Genomic DNA, 16716 nt, shown 5'->3' with positions numbered 1-16716 from the left:
TTTTTCTTTTGATTTGTATCTTTTCATCACTATAATAAATCACAACCCAGGCGGCATGGCTCAGCGCCAACCTATGAATCAGGAGGTCACAGTTGGATTCCCAGTCGGAGCACATGCCCGGGTTGCGGGATCAATCCCCAGTAGGGGGCGTGCAGGAGGCAGCCAATTGATTCTCTCTCATCATTGATGTTTCTATATGTCTCCCCCTCTCCTCTCCGAAATCAATAAAAAAAATTACAAATAAGTAAATCATAGTCATGAATACGGTGATATCCTGAGAACTGTGAGCCCTCCTATCAAATTATTGAACCTGGGATTAGTCTTGGAGATCCCCAACACACAACTCAGAAATGCTGTTTAATTATAAAATAATCAAAGCTTGTTTATAAAAACAGACTGAATAAAATCAATTATCTTAAACACTGTTTTAAACCCACATTCCAATTCAATTTGTTGCTAAAGCTTTTCTTTATAAAAATAATTTAAAGCATTCAAAGCTCAAAGATATCACTTTTTTTTTTTTTGATGCACACTGACCACCAAGGGGTAGGTTGACTGTGGGAGCACACTGACCACCAAGGGGTAGACGCTCAATGCGGAAGCTGCCCCATGGTGGTCAGTGTGCTCCCACAGTCAACCTCGCACAGTCCCTCCCCACCCCACCCCGCCCCCGCTGGCTGCCCCCCCCCCCCCATAGGCCTCAATCACCAGCCAGGCCGAGGGACCCCACCCGCGCACGAATTCATGCACCGGGCCTTTAGTGTTTAAATAATCCATAATATATCCATGGCTTAGAATACTGTGCATCAAATCAAAGAATGAAGGAAGTCTATGTGTATTGATGTTGAAAGAACTTCAAGACAAACTCAATGAAAAAATAACACAAAAGAGAAGATAATACAGAGGGCTACTATTTATATGAGCAAAATTAGATTTAGATGAGCAAAACTAGTTTCATCCAGTGCTTTTGCTTTTTAATTTTTTTAAAACTGATTTTTAGAGAGAGGAAAAAGGCAGAGGGAGAAAGAGAGAGAAACTTCGATGTGAGAGCAAAACACCAACTCCTGCCTGACCTGGAATCTAACTGGCAGCCTCTAAGTGCCCAGGACAATGCCCAAACAAATGAGGTCACACCAGCTAGGGCAGTTTCATTCAGCTTTCTAAGAACATTCTGTGTGAAAGACAAGAAAGGCATCTGTATTAGTATCTATTGCTGCATAACAAATTGCTGTAAAACTAGCAGCTTAAAACAAGAAGCATTTATTATCTCTCACAGTTTCTGAAAGATATCACTCTTAAAAAAGTACCATATTTTATATGCATACCCTACTTAATCCTCATAACAAGACTGTAAGCCATAATCATCTCCATTTTACAGATAAGAAAAATAAAGCTTGAAGAACTTAAGAAACTTGTCATGGTTCCACCAGCATGCATTCAAATTCAAATCAGTCTGACTCCAAAGTCTACGGTTTTAATTACAATGTTTATAATATTCCCTCCCATATAAGACAGTAAAAAACACAAAACATACCCAAATCACCTATTCTAAATCACTTTTTTAGCTATTATTCACCACACTTGTCCATCCTTATATTGAAGAGCTGGCCATAATACATGCATCCCAAATCATTCCTTATTAGGTAAAATATGAATCATTTAAAAAAAACAAATTTTCAGGAACTATTTTAAAGAAAGTCCAGCACATCTTCCAGCACATATCAGGCATACAACTTTCCAAGAATGTAGGTATAGATACCTCATTCTTTTCAATGACAACATTAAGCTATGCTTCCTCTATCAGAGTGTATCAAAATACAGCAGTCCCCCCTTTATCCATGGTTTTACTTTCTGCAGTTTCAATTACCCGCGGTAACAGAGGCCCAGAAATTTTAAATGAAAAATTCCAGAAATAAACAATTCATTATTTTTAAGTTGCAGACCATTCTAAACAGTATGAAATAGATGAAATCTTGTACCATCTCACTCCCTTCTGCCCTGGATGTGAATCATCCCTTTGTCCAGTGTCTCCAAAGTCTTTCTGCCAACTAGTCACTTAGAAGCCTTCTTGGTGATGACATAGGACTGTTCTGGTATTGCAGTGCTTGTATTCAAGTAACCCTTATTTTACTAAATAATGGCCCCAAAGTGCAAGAGTAGTAATGCTGGACAATTTGGATATGTCAAAGAGAAGCTGTAAACTGCTTTCTTGAAGTAAAAAGGTGACCACCGTACAATAAGATATTTTGAGAGAGAGACCACATTCACATAACTTTTATTAGTTTGTTATAATTGTTCTATATTATTAGTTATTGCTAGTAATCTTTTACTGTGCTTAATTTATACTGGTAAACTTCATCATTAGTATATGTACATAGGAAAAAAATATAGTATATGTATGGTTTGGTGCACCTGTGGTTACAGGCATCCATTGAGGGTGAGAAGGGGGCTGTATATTTAAACATCTCCTCTACTGGAAGTCATTCAGAGTGTATGCTATAATCAGTAATGCGGTAATGAATATCAATGTACCCTGGTACATGTCTTTATGCACTCATCTGGTACTTTGTAAGATGAATTTTCCTTGAAGTTGTATTATCAGTTTTATAATTTTTATGTAGTCAAGCATAATAATCTTTTCCTTTATGGCTCCTGCCATTGGTGTCATGCTCCCTATCCAAAGACCTAAATATATATTCTCCTATTTTTGTGGTTTTGTTGTATTTTCATATAACTTATTTATTTATATCTACAGTACATATGTTAAGTTACTTTTCTGAATGGCGTAGATGGGAATCTAACTAAATTTTTTAAGTTAGATGAGGTTACTGGTGAAATAAGAACAAATGCACATGGCTGTCATAAATTCCTGAGATAATTAGTCATGGGCAGATATAACAGAAACTATCTGAAATTCCACTTGAGTGTATTTTTGGATTTTATGTAGTTCATTAATCTATTTGCTCATTCCTAGGCTGGTACAGCATAATTTGGAGAAAATTCACACTAGAATGTAAGCTTTATGAGGGCAAAACTCATTCCACCCTTGATAGCTGCCTGCTTCTCTCTGGTTCATTGCTATATACCCAAGAGGCGAGACTAGAGCTTGGCATAGGGTAGAAACTTAATGAGTATATCTTGAGAGAACAAATAAAGGCACCAACTTTGAGCGTTCTAAAACTCAGTTTCTTGACCCAATGCTTTTCTCCTTGTTACACAAAAATGGAAACCTAAGATTTCTGGTTGGAAGCCTTTTTAGGTAAAATAGGCTTAAAACACTGTTCTTGCTCTCTGGCTAACATAATAAAACCGCTGAAACATTATCATCACCCAACACATGGGGGGACACTATATTAGATGCAAGGGTCACAAAGGTTTTTATTTAGGACATATTCCCTCCAATGTGGTGATTGGGAAGGAAAAGTGTACACACACACTCATATATGTAAAATAAAATAATTATATAAAATGTTAAGTGCCAAAGGGATGACACAGAAGATAATACAGATCATAGAGTCAAAAGACTGGGCTTCCCTGAACCAGTTTTCTTGTTTGTAAAATAAACAAAGCAGCAATTCCTACTCCCTAGAATAATTCAAGATTTAGAAGAGAAGGCAGTCACCGAGGATGGCCCTAAAATGTTGCATGACAGTAAAGTCGATATTAATAACCACTTGCAGAGCTTTTATTATGTTGAGCTTTAAATGCTTTCATGTATTAACTCATTTGATTCTCTCAACAACTCCAAGGTGTAAGAACTATTATTTTCTCCCCCGATTTTTACAATGAGCATACTTCACTTTTGTTTGCATAAAGTCACACTGTCAAGTATGAAGTTCAAATCCAAAGATTCTGGGTTTGACTTCACCACAGAATAACGTCTCAGTACACCTTCACCTTAAAAGAGTCGCATTTAGAAAAAAATAAAGAAAAGAAAAAAAAGAGTCGCATTTAGATAAGCAGATAGGTTCTGGGAGGCATTCATCTGCCTGCCTGGGACAATGCATTGACAAATCTGGCTAAGGTATTAGTTAAGTAAGGGAGTAGAGTTTTATTACATTATTAACCTTTTGGAGGTGCTTCTCCTCTAAGACAACACTTCCCTCATCTTTATCACTATTAAACTCATGAACTTTCTGACAGAAAAAAAAGAAAGAAAGAATTATTTTCTAGTATAAATGCTATTACCCTGTTGCCAGAGCACAAGCTCCGGCCTTGATCCTTCAGGAACCTGGTCGTCTCGGCTGCGCGGTTTACTGCCTCCACGGATCACTGTGAGGGAAATAAGACAACACAAGGCAATGGAGTTGCAATTGATCCTAAACATCTGCAGTTTCGAACTCAGAATCTTTTCCCCGCCTCGCTTCACGCGACCTGAACCTGTGGGTCCTAATCGTGCCGCGAACTTCCTCTGGAAATAAGTCAGAAAACGATTGCCTAGGTAACGGCGTCGCCTTCCAGTCAGGTCCCGGGACCGAGGTTCTGAGGCCGCGAGCTCCTTCACTCCTGATTCTAGAACCAAGTTGGGCGCTACCAGGCCTCGGGCCCCGAGTCCGCCCCTCCCCGGGCCTCAGTTTCCAGGCTAAATCTCCACAGAACGGGCGTGCAGCAGGCCCATTCTCCCGTTCAGGGCTCCCGCAGTCCGGGTCACTAGCTCCAGAAGTCTGGCGCCCCCGCCTCTTGGTACCTCGGGGCCCTCTCCTTCCCCCGCCGCCACCTCAGGCCCGTTACCTCATCCCACTCCGCGTTCCTCCGCCGAAAGACCCCACTCCCACCGCGCACCTCCGTGGCACGGCGTTCCCGGAGCGGCGTGCGTCGCAACGCGGGAAAAGGCCTGGAGGCGGGACCGGGATTCTCGGAGCCAAGGGGCGGGGCGCCTTTCGCCAGGCAGCCAATCAGCACTCGAGATGCTCCCAGTGGGCGCGCGCGTTGGGCGCGGGGCGGAGTCTGGGTTGGCCGCTCCGGCGGCCGCGAACGCTGCTCCTCAGGCTGAGGTGGCAGAGGGTCCGGAGGCGGGTCCGCGGCGAAGGCGAAGTCGGAGCCGACGGAGAATAATGAATGGACCCTGGTACGTCGACAGTCGCGAGCGGATTCTCAAGTTGGGCGACAGTTTTGAGAAGCAGCCGCGATGCGCCTTCCACACGGTGCGCTGTGAGTGAGGACAATCCCGGGGAAAGGGGGGAGCTCTGGGGATGGGGGTTTGGAGGCACAAACGTCTCCGAGTTGTGTTTCCACGGAGGACTCCCTTATTTTGCTGGAGAACGGGGCGCCCCGCGCGATCCACCGCCCTGCCTGGAGTCCTAGGGGCGTCGGGGGAAGGAGCAGGTGAGGAGAAACCCTGGACAGAGAGATTTCAGGAAAACCAGCAGGCGAAAGGGAAACTTTGTGAAGAGGGTCTACAGCAGTGACTGTGGAGACAGACGTGACTGCTGGGCAATACGAAGGTGGAAAGGAAAACAGCCAGGTGGCAAGTGGAAGGGAGCAAAGGACCCAGTTTAGACAGAGGGAGGGGGGATGCCTTGAGGCTGGTGGACAAATCATCCTTTTTTTCCCGTCACTTTTTCTGTTTGGCTAATTAGGGTTCTTATTTAGTGTGTTCCTGGGGAGAGGTTCTGAACCATTCTAATAATCTGCATCTTTCTTGGGTTCCTGATGATCAAATACTAATCATCAAAGTACTGGAGGGTGTGTTATTCTTTATTGGAAAGATATTGACCTCCCTGTGATTTCTCCTTTTGATTTCCTTTTGGTTGTCTTCTGGAACTAGTTTTTGGTGTTTTTTTTTTTTTTTACTTTTAATTTCTTTATTGATTAAAGTATTAGATATGTGTCCTTATCCCCCCATTACCCCCTCCCTCCACTCATGCCCTCACCCCCCTGGTGTCTGTGTCCATTAGTTAGGCTTATATGCATGCGTACAAGTCCTTTGGCTGATCTCTCCCCTTTACTCACACCCTCCCCTACCTTCCCTCTGAGGTTTGATGGTCTGATTGATGCTTCCCTGTCTCTGGATCTGTTTTTGTTCATCAGTTTATGTTGTTCATTATATTCCATAAATGAGTGAGGTCATGTGGTATTTATCTTTCTCTGACTGCCTTATTTCACTTAGCATAATGCTCTCCAGTTCCATCCATGACGTTGCAAATGGTAAGAGTTCCTTCCTTTTTACAGCAGCATAGTATTCCATCGTGTAGATGTACCACAGTTTTCTAATCCATTCATCTACTGATGGGCACTTAGGCTGTTTCCAGATCTTAGCTATGGTGAATTGTGCTGCTATGAACATAGGGGTGCATATATCCTTTCTGATTGGTATTTCTGGTTTCTTGGGATATATTCCTAGAAGTGGGATCACTGGGTCAAATGGGAGTTCCATTTTTAGTTTTTTGAGGAAACTCCATACTGCTCTTCACAGTGGCTGCACCAGTCTGCATTCCCACCAGCAGTGCAGAAGGGTTCCTTTTTCTCCACATCCTCTCCAGCACTTGTCGTTTGTTGATTTGTTGATGATAGCCATTCTGACAGGTGTGAGATGCTACCACATTGTCGTTTTGATTTGCATCTCTCGGATGATTAGTGACTTTGAGTATGTTTTCATATGTCTCTTGGCCTTCCTTCTGTCTTCTTCGGAAAGTATCTGTTTAGGTCCATTGCCCATTTTTTGATTGGGTTGTTTATCTTCCTTTTGTTAGGTTGTATGAGTTCCCTGTAAATGTTGGAAATTAAACCCTTATCAGATATAACATTGGCAAATACATTCTCCCATGCAGTGGGCTTTCTTGTTGTTTCGTTGATGGTTTCTTTTGCTGTGCAGACGCTTTTTATTTTGATGTAGTCCCATTTGTTTATTTTCTCTTTAGTTTCCAATGCCCTAGGAGCAGTATCAGTGAAGAAATTGCTTCGGCATATGTCTGAGATTTTGCTGCCTGTGGATTCCTCTAGTATTTTTATGGTTTCCCGTCTTATGTTTAAGTCCTATTCTTTTTTGTGTTGTTGAGGTTGAAAAGGGAGCTCTTTTGTTTTAATAGTTGGATGATATAGATTACAGAAAGGAAAATATAGCATATTATGATTTGGTATGTAAAACATTCATTCTTTGCTTAATAGCCCTTATAAAATTAAAGAGCGGAAAGGAAACTTTGAGATCATTGAGTCATAACCTCTTATTTTTCTGTGCCAAAATTGTAAAGTAGGTATTTTTTCACTTCCTTTCCCCAGCTCTGCCCTTCCTTGGTGTCTAGTGTCTCAGTTTTACATTTTTCTGTCTTCCTGCTCCTAGACCAGTGGTCGGCAAACTCATTAGTCAACAGAGCCAAATATCAACAGTGCAACGATTGAAATTTCTTTTGAGAGCCAAATTTTTTAAACTTAAACTATGTAGGTAGGTACATTATTATTAACTTAATTAGGGTACTCCTAAGGCTTAGGAAGAGCCACACTCAAGGGGCCAAAAAGCCACATGTGGCTCGCAAGCCGCAGTTTGCCGACCACAGTCCTAGACCATCCAGAGGTCTTAATGGTTTTTACTCTGAAGTGTTCCATGCTTCAACCAAAACACCGCATTAGAACTTACATTCCCAAAATGTTTAGTAAGTTTTAGACAATCTAATTATATTGACTCATAGTAAAGATATGAAGAACCAATAGGCTTCTAATTTTCCAAGGATATACTTACATTTTATAAAGGATTTTGTTAAGAAAATCAATATCCAATTGATGGAATAAATGGGGGAGATATTTGTAAACAGAGGCTCTTAAACAATGCCCCTTGAGTTCTTCTCCATATTTTTGTTGTTCTAAGCTCCCCACAGTGAGACAGTAAGTGCTGGCTGTAAAGTTTCTTGCCTTCTTCAGTCCCATTTTACAAAAGTATGTTGTAGTTATTATCTTGTTTCCCCATGACTTTCTCTCAACTAGTATTACCTCTCTTCTTTCCTCTTCTTTCTCAGGTATACAGTAGTCTTTATTTTCCAAATTACAGAATTTAAGATAATAAAAATTTGCTCAAGAATATATGTTCATCTAACTTGGGTGTATATTCTCTTTTTAAGGGTGTGAACCCAAAATTAAGTGAATAAAAATAGCCTTTGAAAAGCACTTTGCAGGGGTTTCAAAGCCTTTCATTTGTAAAAGTTCTCAAAATGCTGGAATTGTGGCTTAAAAGTCTGAGAATCAGATGATCCACCTACAAGAATGAAAATAAACTAAACAACAACCACAATAAACCCAGATGTGTGAATACACTCTTAGTCCTGTGGAAGACAGTAAAAGGTTTTCAGCTCTTTGGTTTTATTCTTGTTGTTGAAGCAGGCAGAGTATTTCTATATTTAATTAAATACTAGAAGCCTGGTGCACGAAATTCATGCACTCGGGGCATCCCTCAGCGCGGCCTGTGCCCTCTCGCAGTCAGGGAGCGGGCCTAAGCCAGCAGGCGGACATCCCCTGAGGGGTCCTTAGTCTGCCGCAGAGGCGGGAGAGGCTCCTGCAACTGCTGCTGTGCTCTCCAGCTGTGAACCCGGCTTCTGGCTCCCCCTATGGGAACGCACTGACCATCAGGGGGCAGCTCCTGTGTTGAGCGTCTGACCCCTGGTGGTCAGTGCACATCATAGCAACCGGTCGTTCTGCTGTTCAGTCGATTTGGATATTAGCCTTTTATTATATAGGATAAGTAATTGTATTAGAAAGCCAAAGAAAATAACATAGATGAAGGAAATTCAGAGAGAAAAAATAACAGTAAAATTGGTGGTGAAATTTCCAAACCAAGGAGAACTGAAAGAAATAAACTATTTAGTTTGGAATCAGCAACTTACAAGAGAATGCATTTGACATTTGGAAGCATATAGAAAGCATGAAGATGAGATTATTCAACAAATTCTAAAATTCTAGAACTATATTTAACCCCTTGAAACTGAAAAGTTGTCTACTTTTTAAAAAAGTTGTTTTGCCTTAGCCGGTGTGGCTCAGTTGGTTGAGCTTAGTCCCATGCACCAAAAGGTCACAGGTTGGATTCCCTGGTCAGGGCATATACCCTGGTTGCTGGCTCCATCCCCAGTAGGGGGCGTGCAGGAGGAGGCAGCTGATCCATGTTTCTCTCTCTCTTGGATGCTTTTCTCTCTCTCTCTCCCTTCCTCTCTCTGATTAAAAAAACCAACATTTTTTTTAAAAAAAAACTTTTTGCTTGAAGGTAAATAAATGACATTGCTTAAATAACATAATAAAAAGTGAAATTTATCTTAATAGAATAATAGAAATGCAAATAGGTTCAGAATAGTTTTGATAGACCTATTTATTTTATTTTATTTGTAAACTAGAGGCCCAGTGCAAGAAAATCATGCACTCGGGGGAGGAGGTCCCTCAGCCCAGGAGCCCTTGGGATGTCCGACTGACAGCCTAGGCCCGCTCCCAGCTGTCAGTCGGACATCCTTAGTGCTGCTGCAGAGGTGGGAGAGGCTCCTGCCAACACTACTGTGCTTACCAGCCATGAGCCCGGCTTCTGGCTGAGTGGCACTCCCCCTGTGGGAGTGCACTTACCACCAGGGGCCAGCTCCTGCATTGAGCAGGATCAGGCAAAATTGGCTCCCCGACATCCCCCGAGGGCTCCCAGATTGCGAGAGGGTGGAGTCCAGGCCGAGAGACCCCACCAGTACACAATAAGGGCTGGGAAGGGACACGGGAGGGGGTGTCCAGCCCATCTTGCTCAGTCCCGATTGGCCAGACACCAGCAGCAAGCTAACCTACCATTCAGAGCGTCTGCCCCCTGGGGGTCAGTGCACGTCATAGCGAGCGGTGGAGCAGCCTTAGCATTTCATTAGCATATTATGCTTTGATTGGTTGAACTGACGACTGGACAACCGGACACTTAGTATATTAGGCTTTTATTATATAGGATAATTCTTTATTGTTGAAAGTATTACTTAATGTCCCCTTTTTTCCCCCATTGACCTTCTCCAGCCTGCCCCCGCCCCTCCCCAGGTTCTCACCACCCCATGTGTCCATGGGCCATGTATATATGCTTACAAGGTCCTTGGTTGATTACCTCCCACCCACCCAGCTTCCCGTGCCTTCCCTCTGAGATTCTGCACTCTGTTCTATGCTTGTGTGTCTCTGGACCCACTCTGTTCATCAGTTTATTTTGTTACTTAGATTCCATATATGAGTAAGATCATGTGATACTTCTCTTTCTCTGACTGACTTATTTCACTTAGCATGATACTCTCCAGGTCTCCCTCCATGCTGTCTCAGAGGGTAAGAGATTCTTTTTTTTCACTGCTGCATAGTATTCCATGGTATAAATGTACCACAGCTTTTTTTATCTACTCATCTACTAATGGGCACTTGGGCTGTTTCCAGATCTTAGCTATTATAAATGGTGCTGCTATGAACATAGGATGCAAACATTCTTTCTGATTGGTATTTTGGGTTTCTTAGGATATAGTCCTAGAAATGGGATCACTGGGTCAAATGGCAGTTCTATATTTAATGTTTTGAGGAAACTCCATTCTGTTTTCTATAATGGCTGTACCAGTCTGCATTCCCACCAGCAGTGTACTAGGATTCTCTTTTCTCCACCACCTTGCCAGTACTTGTCATTTGTTGATTTTTGGTACTATTCTGACAGGTATGAGATGATACCTCATTGTTGTTTTAATTTGCATCTCTTTCATGATCAGTGACTGAGCATTTTTTTATATGTCTCTGGGCCATCTGTATGTCCTCTTTGGAGAAGTGTTTATTTATGTCCTTTGCCCATTTTTAGACTTATTGATTTTAAGCTCATGTTTATCATTAAGTAAACCTACAGATATTTTGAGCACACTGTCTTTTTGGTTATCTCAGATACTATAGGCATTTATGGACAGGCTTCAAGGGCTTGTAAATCTTTTGAAATTATACAGTATTTGATATGCATATTTATGTATACTTTTTTGTAGAGAGGATCTATATCTGGTTTATAATTTTCATCAGATACCTATAAGGACCTATGACTGTTCCTCATATCCTAACACTGCCCCCCCGCCCCCCCCGCAACACACACACATATACAAAAGTGAAGAATTGTGGATATAAGGCAAAGAGGCTATATAATACTAGAGGCGTGTTGCACGAAAAGATTCGTGCAATAGGCCTTCCCTTCCCCTGGCTGCTGGCACCAGTTTTCCTCCGGCACCTGGGACCCAGGCGTTCACTCCGGCTGAAGCCACCTTCTTGCCTTCGCTGCTCCGGCCGGAGCCGCCTTCAGTCTTCGCTCCGCTGCTTCATGCCTACGTATGCAAATTAACTGCCATCTTTGTTGGCGGTTAATTTGCATATCTCACTGATTAGCCAATGGGAGGCGTAGTGAAGGTATGGTCAGTTACCATGTTTGTCTATTATTAGATAGGATTAGGTAGGATGAGTGGATAGAATATGTGGCTTGAGTTCCTGACTTGATCTTTTACTGGATTTACTAGTATTACAGAGGAGTGCCCCATTATAAAATATGGGTGAGAGTATTCAATTTAAAGAGATGTTTTAAAGATTAAAAGGTGATGATTTATTAAAAGAAAAATAATCAGTTTTTAAACACTAAAACCAAAGATCTAGATTAACAGCCTATTGGCTGAATTTTACTTTTGAGATGTTTTGCTTGGCCCACACAGTTAACTATTTACAACTAATATGAATTAGTTGTAAATACCTAACAATGAAGACCTACTATACAAAAATCTGAATTACCAGCTTATCTTTTTAAAAAATCAGAAGATAACCTGGCAATACCTAGCCCATATTCCTTTTGGCAGTGGTTGGCTGGAGCCAAGTTGTAGTTGTCCCCTTGAGATTGATTGGGTTTAGTCATTCTCTGGGTCACTAGGGTTCCCACTGGTCTGCCTCACTGCCTTGGGTTACCTGTCTAACTTCAAAGCATTATTTAGTGGTGTCAAATGACAGTCATATCTCCCAGTATTATCCTTTGTGTCACTGTCTCAAAAACATGGGAGGTCAGAGGGCCATGCAGTGGTTCTCAACCTTCCTAATGCCGTGACCCTTTAATACAGTTCTTCATGTTGTGGTGACCCCCAACCATAAAATTATTTTTGTTGCTACTTCATAACTGTAATTTTGCTACTGTTATGAATCGTAATGTAAATATTTGATATGCTATATGTGTTTCCCGATGGTCACGACCCACAGGTTGAGAACCGCTAATTAATGTTTAGCATATTTATTACAGAGAATTGTCTTTGTTGTCAAATAATAAGTAATGAGCACCCTCTCTGAGAACAGAAGCATACTAGTGAAAAGTACAAAAGGTATATGGCAATATCCACCCTAAAGAAATGATAGTCTTGCAGTAAAGATGAATCTAATCCTCAAAACAATTAGAACACAAACACATAATTTAACTTAAATTACTTTATACTTAAAAATAAATTTGGCCCTAACTGGTTTGGTTCAGTGGATAGAGCATAGGCCTGTGGACCAAATGGTCCCAGGTTTGATTCAGGTCAAGGGCATGTACCTTGTTTGCAGGCACATCCCCAGTAGGGTTTGCAGGAGGCAGCTGATCGATGTTTCTCTCTCATCAATGTTTCTAACTCTCTATTCCTCTCCCTTCCTCTATGTAAAAAATCAATAAAATATATTTTTTTAAAAATTGGTGCCCTAGCTGGTTTGGTTCAGTGGATAGGGCATCAGCCTGAGGACTGAAGGGTCCCAGGTTCAAATCTGGTCAAGGGCACATGGGTTACGTGCTCCATCCCCAGTAGGGGGCGTGCAGGAGGCAGCCCATCAATGATTCTCTTGCATCATTGATGTTTCTATCTCTCCCTCTCCCTTCCTCTCTGAACACAATAAAAATATTTGGTGTGGTTCAGTTGGTTGGGCATCAACTCATGCATCAAAAGAGTTATGGACTGGATTCCCCAATAGGAGGCATGCAGGAGGCAGCTGATTGATGCTCTGCTCTCACATGATGTTTCTCTTCTCCCCTCTCTCTTCTTCTCTTTCTAAAATTCAATTAAAAGGCCCCCTTCCGGGAGCCCGCGGCTGTGCATGCCTGGCGGTGCCTGCGCCCCACTGCCTGCCGCCAAAAAAAAAAAACAACCCAAAAAATAAAAATAAATAAAATTCAATAAAAATATTTTTTAGAAAGAAGTTTGGAGGTGGTTCAGAGAAGGAATATGAACCAGAGTCAGTTATGAAGATCTCTTAGGAACCCATTATATTAAAGACGTTGTGTTAGGAGCCACAATCCTGAAGGAATTCAAATATGAGGCATTGTGCTTTAAAAGTTATGGAGACTTGAGGGGCGGGGGTAGGCTGGAGCGGGGTTAGTGGAGGTAAAAAGGGGACATATATAATACTTTCAACAATAAAGAATTATTTTTTAAAAACAGTTTGGGAAAAAAAGTTATGGAGACTTGCCCTAGCTGGTTTGGCTCAGTGGATTAGAGCATCAACGTGCAGACCGAAGGGTTCCGGGTTCGGTTCCGAGTTCGCTTCCGAGTTCGATTCGGGTCAAGAGCAGGAGGCCTCCAATTGATGAGTTTCTCTTACATTGATATTTCTCTCTGTCTTTTCCTCTCTCTTCCACTCTCTCTAAAAATCAAGGAAAAATATCCTCGGGTGAGGATTAAAAAATAAGTAAAATAAATAAATAAATAAATGTTATGGAGACTTGACTTGAGGTGGTGACTACATAATACAGTGTACAGATGATGTGTTACAGAATTGTGCACTTAAAACCTGTATAATTTTGTTAACAGTGTCACCCCAATAAATTAAAAATAACTAAATAAATATTACAGTTCAATAGGACACAAAGAGTTAAATAATTTCAGGTAATATATGTTAGATTTTCATAAGTGATATGGTAAATGCTACAGAAATCCATAAGAGCTGAGATTTTGGAGAATAGGGAAAGGGCTAAACACAGAGACCCCTTCATAGATGAGGGAATTTTAAAATAGGATTCCAATTCTAAGAGAGCAAAAGCACAGAGAAAAGAAGGGCAAGCTCTAGGTACTTTGATAGTTTAGCCTTTTGTTGATTGGAAGCTAGTTTGAATGAGGCAAGAATGGAAGGAGATGTCTCTGAAAAGATATTATAAAAGAAGATATCGTTTTCTTCTCTCCCCATTGATGTTGATATCATGAAACTGATGTCAGAGGTTGTTGGCCAACCTCTCATCTTTTTATTCTAGCTGAATTTTGTGGTTCCTTATTATACATACAGAAGTTAACTGGATTGTATTTTGTTTGTTTATTTGTAATATAAAGACTCTTTTAAACCATTTTAATAACTGGTTGTTGAAAAATGATTTATCACTCTGACACATGCTCATATCTAAGTAATAGGGTATTGTTCCATCTTATAACAATCTGTATCCATATTTATTTTTAGATGACTTCAAACCAGCTTCTGTTGACACTTCTTGTGAAGGAGAACTTGAGGTCGGCAAAGGTGAACAGGTGACAATAACTCTGCCAAATATAGAAGTGAGTATATATATATATATATATATATATATATATATATATATATGTGTGTGTATATATATATTTATTTTAAATATATTTTTATTGATTTAGGGGGGAAGGGAGAGGGAGAGAGACAGAAACATCAATGGTGAGAGAGAATCATTGATAGCTGCCTCCTGCATGGCCCACACTGAGGATTAAGCCTGCAACCCAGGTATTTGCCATGTGCCCTGACCAGGAATCAAACTGTGACCTGGTTCATAGATTGACACTCAACCACTGAGCCGTGCTGGCTGGGCAGTATTTCTATATATTTATTTATTTATTTAACTAATTTTTTTAATTTTATTGATTCTTTAGAGAGAGGGTAAGGGAGAAGGAGAGAAGAGAAAAACATCGATGATAGAGAAACATCAATGGGCTGCCTCCTGCATGCCCCCTACTGGAGATTGAGGCCACAACCCTGGCATATGCCTGACTGGAATCGAACCAGAAACCTCGTAGTGCAGGGGACGATGCTCAATCCACTGAGCCATGCCGGCTGACCTATTTCTATATATTTAGACTAAAGGGATATTTTTGTAAGATTCCCACTGAATTTAAATTAAATAATTACACAATTCATGCATTAGGTAGCTATTGGGAATACAGAGATATATTTGACATGGTCAGTGTCCTAAAAAAATGTTATTTAATGAGGAAGACAGGAAATAATGGATTATAATATAGAAACATAAGGACTATCACAAGAGTATATACAGAGTATTATGGGAGTACAAAAGTGAGGTAACTCAGCCAGGAGAGGGAAATGAGACAAGAGTACATAGTGTTTTGAAGTTGCCTAGTTGAAGAATAGAGGGAAGGACATTTTAGGCAGAGAAAAGAAAAAGATAATGGTCTAAGACAGCGGTTCTCAACCTGTGGGTTGCTACCCCTTTGGGGGTCAAACGACCCTTTCACAGGGATCACCTAAGACCATCGGAAAACACATATATAATTACATATTGTTGATGTAATTAATCACTATGCTTTAATTATGTTCAATTTGTAACAATGAAATTAGGGGTTACCACAACATGAGGAACTGTATTAAAGGGTCACGGCATTAGGAAGGTTGAGAACCACTGGTCTAAGACAAAGCAACTGAAGAGCCTGTTACATTTGAAGAACTATATATAAGCTACTTTGGCTAGGTGGGTGCATTTGGGGACATACTGAGAGGTGGAAAGGTATTTAATAATCAGGAAGTGAAGGACCTTTGTGTAATGCATAAGTGTTTGAACGTATCCTGTAACTCTTTTAGACAGATAGAATGAAAGAAAATTGTTAAAATTACCACCTATCAAGAGCAAATATTTTTATTCTTCTTGCAGTCCTTAAATAATTATGAATAAGAATAGAAATTACAATTTCAACTGAACTTTGTGAATTTTTCCTTCTTAATTAAAGAACTTCTTAAAAAAACCAGTAGGAGGTTTACTCTTCAGAGTTCTTAATTTTGTGGGTATTTTATGGAACTATAATGATTATTAGTTTGAGGCATTTAGTTTCTCCTGTTTTCTTTATGAATTCATTTTTATCATCCTGGTAAAAATGCCTAGAAGCTTGGAGTCATCCCATAAAATAGAACTTTTATTATACTACTAGAGGCCCAATGCATGAAATTCATGCAAGGGGCTCGGCCCTTGCAGCCTCAGCTTCGTCTGGAAAGATGTCCGGTCTAATTAGCATATTATGCTTTTATGTATTTATTTTTTAATTAATTCTTTATTGTTCAGATTATTACAATTGTTCCTCTTTTTCCCCCCCATAGCTCCACTCCACCCGGTTCTCACCCCACCCTCGGCCCTTACCACCCCCCACTGTCCTCATCCATAGGTGTACAATTTTTGTCCAGTCTCTTCCCGCATCCCCCACACCCATATCCCCTCTCCGGAGAATAGTCAGTACACTCCCTTTCTATGCCCCTGATTCTATTATAATCACCAGTTTATTCTGTTCATCAGATTATTTATTCACTTGATTTTTAGATTCACTTGTTGATAGATGTGTATTTGTTGTTCATAATTTGTATCTGTACCTTTTTCTTCTTCTTCCTCTTCTTAAAGGATACCTTTCAGCATTTTATTTAATACTGGTTTGGTGGTGATGAACTCCTTTAGCTTTTCCTTATCTATGAAGCTCTTTATCTGACCTTCAATTCTGAATGATAGCTTTGCTGGATAAAGTAATCTTGGTTGTAGGTTCTTGCTATTCA

The 16716-nt window shown here is 40.7% G+C and overlaps 2 protein-coding genes across 6 annotated transcripts in view; one reads left to right on the top strand and one right to left on the bottom strand.

Annotated features, from left to right (window-relative positions):
* IQCB1 (IQ motif containing B1) overlaps positions 1-4855 on the bottom strand; it is a 53370-nt gene extending 48515 nt beyond the window's left edge. For all 3 annotated transcript variants that reach the window (XM_059687703.1, XM_059687704.1, XM_059687705.1), the window contains exons 1-2: positions 4732-4855; positions 4189-4272 (exon numbers count right to left, since the gene is read on the bottom strand). The gene's annotated coding sequence lies outside the window, so the exon portion shown is untranslated. The remainder of the gene's footprint in view (positions 1-4188; positions 4273-4731) is intronic.
* Positions 4856-4947: 92 nt separating this feature from the next.
* The window catches only part of EAF2 (ELL associated factor 2), a 45936-nt gene continuing 34167 nt past the window's right edge, over positions 4948-16716 (top strand). The window contains exons 1-2 of one of the 3 annotated variants that reach the window (XM_059687700.1): positions 4948-5151; positions 14383-14477. In XM_059687700.1, the coding sequence (XP_059543683.1) occupies positions 5055-5151; positions 14383-14477 (192 nt within the window). In that variant the 5' untranslated portion in view covers positions 4948-5054. The remainder of the gene's footprint in view (positions 5152-14382; positions 14478-16716) is intronic. The other 2 variants (XM_059687701.1, XM_059687702.1) reach the window with 2 other exon arrangements.

The sequence above is a fragment of the Myotis daubentonii genome, chromosome 3 (assembly GCF_963259705.1).
Source record: "Myotis daubentonii chromosome 3, mMyoDau2.1, whole genome shotgun sequence".
Classification (NCBI taxonomy): Eukaryota; Metazoa; Chordata; class Mammalia; order Chiroptera; family Vespertilionidae; genus Myotis; species Myotis daubentonii.
Note: the sequence above shows the minus strand (reverse complement) of the source record. Positions and strands in the feature narration are given on the sequence as shown.